At 35.9% G+C, this 9,147-nt stretch overlaps 1 protein-coding gene across 2 annotated transcripts; it reads right to left on the reverse strand.

Moving 5' to 3' along the window:
* Positions 1 to 3,590: 3,590 nt before the first annotated feature.
* On the reverse strand, positions 3,591 to 8,947 carry LOC129278617 (translationally-controlled tumor protein-like). 2 transcript variants are annotated; one of them, XR_010296042.1, is made up of 5 exons: positions 8,587 to 8,947; positions 6,800 to 6,876; positions 6,304 to 6,488; positions 4,647 to 5,127; positions 3,591 to 4,355 (listed from the first exon to the last, which is right to left on the reverse strand). XR_010296042.1 is itself a non-coding variant. In XM_064111201.1 (4 exons), exons 1-4 carry the CDS (start codon positions 8,612 to 8,614, stop codon positions 4,839 to 4,841), a joined length of 579 nt encoding a protein of 192 aa, XP_063967271.1. In that variant the 5' UTR covers positions 8,615 to 8,853; the 3' UTR covers positions 3,591 to 4,838. The 2 variants fall into 2 exon arrangements, 1 of the variants encoding a protein (XP_063967271.1); XM_064111201.1 differs by having other exon boundaries at positions 3,591 to 5,127; positions 8,587 to 8,853.
* Between the last annotated feature and the right edge of the window lie 200 nt (positions 8,948 to 9,147).

A 9,147-nucleotide genomic window follows, 5' to 3' on the forward strand; every position in this document is an offset into this window, starting at 1 on the left:
TTTGAAAATGGGTTTGCAAATGTTTACTAACTCATGTAGGATTATGACATCATTGGCATCTGGATTCATTCATAGCAGTCGCCTTGTTTTAAACCATAAATTAAGGACATTTAATTGGTGCAAGAAAAAGTTTGACAAGCAAAAAAAAACCGAAAAAGAAAGGGGATGGGCACACTTCTGTTTGAACGGCATTTTTACATTACAAATTTTAATTGTGCCTCTCAAAGGGTGGGGGCACGGGCCGCGGCTTCGCCCCTTCCCCGGATCCGCCAGTGCTCCTGATTATCGAAGCGTTAACATAAACCACATAAATATGGTGTCATATTTGAAAAAATACTCTCTCATGTTATATGTAATTATGAAGTGTTCATGAAATATTTTTTCCTGGAATTGTGGATTTGTGAGGTGTCAAGTTTTTTTTTTAGACTCGCACGGTTTATCTTGAAAGTCACACCTTACGACCCGACTGGTCTGCGACTGGGTCAAGGGAAATGTGACGTCACAGCTCTTGTCAACGTGAGAGTCGCAGACCGGTCAGATACAAATCGCCGACAGCAGGGTTGGATCGCAAGAATTCTAACAAACAGTCCTTGAAATATGTCTTTTTCAAACGCATATAGGTTTTTTTATCTCTAGCTGCGGGTTAGCATTTTGAGACGGTACTCTTCATTAATTCTTACAAATAGTTCTGAAATACATATTTTTCTGGTTTAATGGTCAAGACTCGAATCACGCTCTGATTTGATAAGGGCGATACAAACCTTTTTAGGAGAGGATATACATTAAAAAGAACCAGCTCCCGCTCGCATTACGCCAAAGAGATACGTATATAAAGTTCACGAATTCATAATACCCCCAAAATTTCCCACTTTCAGGTAAGTATAAAGATTTCAACTCATCGCTCTTGCCTGCATTAATTGCTTATTTTAGATCCGCCTCGTGGGATTACTTCTCCCTAAAATGTTCCGATTTCAGGTCTAAATATCAATAATTTTCGGCTCTCGCTTTTTGTGTCGATTTATTTCATGAGATCATAATTTATTTATGAAAAATGTTCAAATTTCAGGCCCGAAGATCAATAATTTCCAGCTCGGGCTTCGCGCTAGCATTCATTGTTAAGTTAGATACGAATCATGTTCATGATTACAAAAATCAAAGCATTTTTCCGTCTTAACGTATATTGAAAAATGTTCGCACTCGCACATGATATAATACACTTTTGAAAGCGATTTTAGCACTTGCACCGGGCGCCGTTTGTCCTAGATACGCCACTGATTAAAGCAGTGGCGTACGGGGGGAGGGGGCTTTGAGGCATGTCCCCAATCAGTTCCACGACCGATAAGACGGAAAAAAAGGAAAGAAAAGGAAGAGGATATTAAGATGTGCTGTTGAAAATGTCAAATTTTTTGCTTGCTCGAATTTTAAAGGGAAAGTTCACCCTGACAAAAAAGCAGAAAAATAATTTAAAAAATACTGGTGAAGGCTTGAGGAAAATCCATCAAAGAAAAAAAAAATAATATAAGAACTTTTTTTGTGATGGCATATACAAGCAACTTCCGCATTATATTGCGTAGTTATGAAAATCAATGAAATTACATTTTCTCCCCCCCCCAAAAAAAAAAATGGTTGTACCTTATGTCAAATCATTTCACACCCGTTCCTAAAGAAAAAAATTCATCATGAACCATTTAAAATGAAGTTTATGCATTATATGTTTATGGGGCCGCTGCTCCTTTAATGACGTAAGAAATTAAAAAACTTAAAATTCTATTATAAATTTCTTAATCTCCGATGGAGTATCATCAAACCATTACCAATATGTTCAGTATCGTGACCATAATTAATTTCTGCTATACAAACATTGGTGTTCATGTCCAAAGAGCATAAATAAGCATCAATAAATGCGTTCATATCTACTCTGGATATCCAGCAAACAATTAGTAGACTTGACAAATGAATCAAAGTCTGCTAAAGAATAACAAAAGCTGCCCGATTTCTGTGAACAACTGATAAATCCAAGTTGACCATCAAAGGTATTGTTTAACTTTGTGAGCAGCCGATTTAAAAAATTCTCAAACCAAGATGAAACATGTGTACAAGTGCATGTATTAGAACTAATAAACCCTGAAAACAACCATTATTGAGAATTAAAAGCTAAAACTACAAGGCAAACCCCGATTTTGTAAATAGGCGTCTTATAGACGCCTAAATAGTACACATAAGTGTATGGGATAAAATTAAGATGGTGTTTTCGGTCACTTTATATTTCAATTTATGAAGCACTAAATAATTATTTTCGAACGCAATTTTTTCTGGGCTTCATTTTTGTAACATATCACAGACACGGGTGACAAGTGTAACCTTCTAGCTTAGATTTTTTAAAAGTCAAGCCAATGTTAACCAATCACTTTAACAGTAAATGCAACAGAATATTGGTTGCCAAAAATCGTCACTAACCAATAAGGTGACATACCATGTTGTGCATGGGAGTAAACTTTAATACCTTAAAAGCTTGTTTGCCCCTCAGTCTCTTCCTTAAAGGACAAGTCCACCCCAACAAAAAGTTAATTTGAATAAAAAGAAAAAAAATCCAACAAGCATAACACTGAAAATTTCATCGAAATCGGATGTAAAATAATAAAGTTATGACATTTTAAAGTTTCGTTTAATTTCACAAAACAGTTTTTTTTGTATTATATCATATGGAATATTCTAATTTTCTCCTCATTGTCAAGTAAAACAACGATTAATTCCTCCCTGAACATGTGTAATTAGCATTGTTTAATGCTAGATAGTTCAGTCAAGTTGGTCCCTATTGTCAAATTTGCTTTAAAAATAAAATGAAATATTGTTTAATTCAAACAACAACAAAAAATAAAAATGAAAAGATTGTGAGGGGCATCATCGACTGTCTCATTTGCATGTCGCTGAGTTGTGCATATCACCGTTTTGTGAACAATATACGAAACTTTAAAATTTCATAACTTTCGTATTTTACATCCGATTTTGATGAAATTTTCAGCGTTATGCTAGTCTGATTTTCTCTGTTTATTCAAATCAAGTTTTCTGGGGTGGACTTGACCTTTAGGTAAATTTTGTCATATATGCCTTGCTGTCTCAATCATCTTTTTTTTTTAAGTTGGCCACATCGCACACATCCTAAAAATGTGTTCCTTGATACACCCCGACCAACACCCATTGATATATAAAATGGTTTATTAAAAGATCATCCAAGCCAATCACCGAATTGTGATCAGTTTTATCAAATTGTTAGATTTATAAGAACATGCTTTGATTAATCTAAGATGATGACACTCTAATGGAAGAGGTGAATGAAAAAAAAATGATTTACTGAAAAACGCTTATTGTGGATTTAGCTCCATTTGGAATAAATTAAAGTCTTCCTTTTGAAATTTGAAAGGTGTATTGTGCCCAGTAATACCAATGTGTTTATCATTTTGGCATCGGGAACTTATAAAAGGGGGTATGGAAATACGGCTGTAATAAATGGGTTACCATCTTGATTATCTGGCAGTGACAAAAAATCATTTAGTATATCTAATGAAACGATTACGATTACTAGATAGATATTCAATTATTTAAGTATTTATTCCATTCAAAAAGAACAAATAAATGAGGTACATTCAAAGTTACCATACAATCTACGTGGGAAATCATTTTAAAAAAATACAGTATTGGTCATAATCATAATCTTGAAAATATTTGTAATATTTGGTACATGTGAGTGAATTAGGAGGTTGCTTTATATAGAAAGGCAAAGCTTATTAGTGCTGCGACTTTAACAAACAATGACTGGAAACTGAACATCTCGTCTGATGTAATTGAATACACCAGATTGAAACATGAGCATAAAATTGGGGGGAAATGTGATTTACAACAAAATGACAATTACAGCACAAATACAAATATTAACGATAACCACTAAAAGGAAAAAAAAAACGAAACCTGATCATTTTTTAAATCTATTTTATGAAGCTTGTACTAATCATATCAACTACTTTATTCGCGTTACCATATTACTTCGCACACTTTGATAAGTCAAATGATTATCATGTTCCACGTACAGATGTACAAACTTATGATTTATAGTATAACCTGAATGCACCGTAGACGTCTAAGTACAGATCTGCATAACTTTCTCTTAGTTAATCAATCTTAAAGGGATGGTCCGGGCTGAAAATATATCTAAATAAATTGAGTAAAATTTACAGAGCAAAATGCTGAAAATTTCATCAAAATCGGATAACAAATAACAAAGTTATTGAATTTTAAAGTTTATGAATATTTTGTGAAAACAGTCATATGCACATCATCATGAATATTCATTAGGTGGGCTGATGATGCCATATCCCCACTTTCATTTTTCTTATGTTATTACATGAAATCATAATTGTTTCATCTTTTCATACATGTGTAGATGATGTGTCTCCATTATGATGAAATAAGTTGCAGCAATAAATAACTAATGCTCTTAATCAGTTGTCAATCCAATTGTTTTAGTTCTTGATAGAAATATTTTGAATAAACTTAATTTCATATAATAAAATACAAAAGAACAAGTGGGGATATGACACCATCGGCCCATCTCATGAATATTCATGAAGCCATCCTTAGAACTGTTTCACCGGAATAATGCAAATCTTTAAAATTCAATAACTTCATTATTTGATATCCAATTTTGATCAAATTTTCAGCATTTTGCTCTGTGAATTTTACTCTATTTATTGAGATATAAAAATACCCATTCTGTACCATCCTTTATTTAATAGATTCTTGATAATCATGATAATGGTCAACTCGAACTGCCTCCTAATGACCTATATCTCTTCGGTCACCAAACCATATTGTATGAAGTAGAGAAATATTACGTCCGGGTCATCTTTGGGGCAGGTCATCGGCACGAGCATCCCCTCAACTTCATACTCATCTTCGTCGACAGTATAGAATTTAAAATCTTTCTCTTCGAATGAGGAGAGTATGACATCTTCGATGTCCAATTCGATCTTATCCTTAAAGATTTCCAACTCTGCCCCCATCTTGTCCGCTTCTTCACCGTCGCCGTTATTCCTCAGGACTGCAACCTCTCCCTCTTTCTTGTCCATCAACCTGCACATATAAAATCCAGGAATTATTTTACTGTAATTTATTTGAAAACGGAATTTACCGGGCAACTTGGTGAGTAAACTTCAAGGGCAAGTTTACCCCCAGAAAAAAAAATTGATTTGAATAAATAGAAGAAAAAAATCCATCAAGCAAAACACTGACAATTTCATCAAAATCGGATGTAAAAGCAGAGATCTGGCATTTTAAAGTTTGACTATAACCTATTTCCCCCTATTTCACAACATAATTATCCTGATGGTCAGGATTCAAATGAGGGGACTGATGATATATCACTCCGGTACTTTGTATTTTATTATATGAAATCTTAAATATTCTATTTTTCTCCACATGTGAAGCAAACATTTCTTTCTCCCTGAAAAATTATGGAATTATACCTATATCATGTATATGGTTCATTCAAGTTGGTCCTTATAGGACAATTCCACCCCAGCAGAATGTTGATTTTGAATAAACAGAGAAAAATCAAACAAGCATAACACTGAAAATTTCATCGAAATCGGATGTAAAATAATAATAGCGGTAAATTCACCCAGGGTAGCCACTTCAGTTCCGAAAACTGTTCTCCCAGCGGGCCCTGCTATTATTACCCAGGCTTTAGCTGGGCTGCCTATAGGCACTCAAGCGGAGAGATTATGGCATTTTAAGGTCTCACTATATTTCACAACATTATGCATATTCGGGTCAGTATTCAAATGAGCTGATATCACTTACTCTTTCTTTTGTATTTTATCTGAAATATTCGATTTTTTCCTGATTCTCCTGTGAAACAAAGTTTTCTTCCACCCTGAACATATATTATTATGGAATTACCATTATGATTCATTCAAGCTGGTCCTTATAACTTAATTTAAAATCAGTAAAAATATTGTACGTCAATCAATAAAAACAAAATAAATAGTAAGGGACATCATCGACTCTCTCATTTCCATTTCATTGAAGTTGTGCATACAAATGTTTTGTGGGGAAAAAAACAAGTGAAACTTTAAAATGTCATAGCTTTCATATTTCACATCCGATTTTGATGCCCTTTCAGCGTTATTCTTGTTTGATTTTTCTCCGTTATAATGATTTCATATCAGCATTTTTTGGGGGGTGGGCTTGACCTTAAAGGTATTCAGGGTAAGGGATGATTCAAATCTACTCTGATGAGCTACTCACCGACCAACGTAACGTCTAAGCCATGACTGGTATCCTTTCTTGGTGTATGGTTCGACGGCTTCGGCCAGGTGAGGCATCTTAAGGGTCCTAACTGGGTCCTCGGTGGCTGCTGGTTCGTCGGCTTCTGCAGATTTGTTTCCGCCGATCAAGCTGTCGTCAATGGTACTTGGTACTTCGTACACTACCTGTTTATTACATACATTAATGAATAATGATAACGTAATAAATAATGATTATGATAGTGATATCTTATTGAGCTCACACACCGTCCATTTTACCTTAATCTTGTGACCCATCTAATTGTATCTAGACAAGCAAAAAAAAAGGTCCTCGCTTTCAAGGAGGGGGGGGGGGGCACACTTATGTTAGTATGTTAGAAAGACATATTTACATTACAAATTTTTATTATACCTCTCAAGGGGTGGGGCGCACGGGCCGGATGTGCCCCCCCCCCCGATCCGCCAGTGCCGTATATACTGTTCAATCATTTACTCACTTTTCCTTTCAATCTAAGTAAGGTCTTGCCGGCTCCAACTGGCTCAAAGCTCCAGGCATCATTGAAAAGTTCTTTGTCTGCAAACAAAAAAGAATTGAAATGGAATCCAAAAGAGGGAGAAGCAAAGGCATGCAGTCCTCCTGCAACTACTTAAATCTGGCCAGGTTCGATTCTTATACCATGGACCTCCATGCTTATACCGGTTTCTAATGCCAATTCGTTCAATTGCCATACCATTGGTATAATTGGACTAAATGTTAATTGTGCAAAGTGGGTGGAAATGAAATGGATAGACCAACTGGTTATGAGACGAAATGGTCATAGACGAAATGGGGATTATAAACGAAGTGATGATTGGACCAAATGGTTGTTAGACGAAATGTGGATGGATTTCTGTGATATCAAAAGGTAGTTTAGGAATTCGAATATCATAACACATTGTCATAATGAGACGAGACACGTACGTACAATTTATCTTAAAAACAATGGAAAAATAAGGATCTTAAACTTTCAATTTTATAGACGTATAACAAAACATTTTAAAAGTCTGAGCGATATATGCAGACGTTCCATGGACGTCCAGAAATCCTTACAAATCTGTCTATAATAACGTTCATTAAGAGTTCAAAATTCGTAGTTTTTGATGTTTAATAAACCTCTTCGGAACGTTCAGGAACTTCCATTCCGTCTTGCAAGCACGTCCAAAACCTTTTAAAATGTTGATTAAAAAAACAAAATATACTTATATAGGCATATTTATAATTACTCGTGTGCCCTATATTCCTATAGCTTTTTTATTCTGTTGTTACGGCATTTGCATTTTAGAGAATTTTAAACACAATAGGATTTTTCAAGGACTACAGTTGTATTCAAGCGCGAACCCCAGGCACCACAAAATGCTCCTCTTCTTTCTGACTAGGTCTATTGAATTATAGACAGCAACACTACAATAATCAGCGAACCCAGATCACTAGCGTACCTAAGGGGGGGGGCAGGGGGCAGACTGCCCCCCCCCCTGACGAGTCACAACTGATCCAAAAAATGCAATGAAAACAGACGTGTGCTCCCTCTTTTGAACCTGAAGACCTTTTATCACCCGACAGTAGGAAGAGTTTGCAACAGCCACCCAAAGTAAAAAAAAAAAAACATAAAGGGTATTATAGCTTCGGTCTCTTTTATATTATTATTGGTTGTTCCGATGAACTCCGTTGGGTCCCCTCACCAATTACAGACCGAAGTTCTAACTCAATCTGTACAGGGACTCAATGGCCATATCAAGTGGGAATTGCGCGACAGCCGAAGTAATTAGTCACTGTTTTTCCCCACTTTTAATTTAATTTTTTCCTGTTTTGGTGCATTTCAGCCAAAACAGAATAATAATGTTTATTTTGGTCCAGTTCTTTTTTATATATTTTTATGAAATAAAGACATAAATCGAAGAGCCCCGTCGGGGGGATTTTGCATTGTTAACCCCCTAATGGTGGCTGCACGATCGCGAGCCGTCGTGTATAGGAGAAATAAAAAAAAATGTTTTAAAAAAACTCCTCGAAACAGACGGCTGCCAGCTGTCGAGGGTTAGGATTACTGTTGCAAAAGAAACTCTTTCCCCTGACTTCGGCTCACAATTAAATATCTAAAACATAGCAGAACTTGGACGCTTTAGAATTTGTTCATTTTCTGGTGGGGTTCATTAACTTTTGGGCACCGCCGTAGGCTTTAATTTGAATCCCCCTCCCCTTGAAAAATGACACGACGAATAAATGAAACATTTAAAAATTATATATTACCAAGAAAAACGTCCCTGTAGATTATCATTTTGATGTGATGCGATCTTGAGCTAGTCGATCTTTGAGACGAATCCACTAGAGTCTGTACAGTTCGTGGTATAATAACCCAACTGGGTGTAGTCCGCCGATATAAAACGTTCACCTTGCAGATCCCTATATTGCTCGATTATACGACGGTTCGCTGTCCACTTGTTAAATTCCTGGCGCCATGTAATGGGAGCCTTGGTAATGACACGCCTGCGTGATCCGAAAGAAGGACGTCGAGCTGAAGCAGAACGCATGGATTTGGATGGTCGATCTCTGAAGTTTTATCAGCAATCTTTTTTTTTCTTTTTTTTTCAATTATTCTTATGGATCACTCGACCCAGACCAACCAACACATGACGTCTCACTCAAAGGCCTTAAAAAATAAAATATGTGGGTTTTGTTTGCTGTTGATGTGTTTGTTTGTTTTTTTGGGGGGAAGGGGAGTTATTTTTGTATTCATATATCCCATCTCTCTTTCCTTATTTTCTTTCTCTTTTTTTTTTGCCCTTCGAATTGCTCCCTTTTCCTTCTCTC

Source organism: Lytechinus pictus, chromosome 16 (assembly GCF_037042905.1).
Source record: "Lytechinus pictus isolate F3 Inbred chromosome 16, Lp3.0, whole genome shotgun sequence".
Classification (NCBI taxonomy): Eukaryota; Metazoa; Echinodermata; class Echinoidea; order Temnopleuroida; family Toxopneustidae; genus Lytechinus; species Lytechinus pictus.

Excerpts from the sequence above, each read along its gene's own strand:
- LOC129278617 (XM_064111201.1), bottom strand. The coding sequence starts at position 8,614 with ATGATAATCTACAGGGACGTTTTTCTTG. Across the intron at positions 6,877-8,586 it reads CTACAGGGACGTTTTTCTTG|ACAAAGAACTTTTCAATGAT; the intron begins GTAATATATAAT and ends TTTTGTTTGCAG. Across the intron at positions 6,489-6,799 it reads TACTTAGATTGAAAGGAAAA|GTAGTGTACGAAGTACCAAG; the intron begins GTGAGTAAATGA and ends TGTAATAAACAG.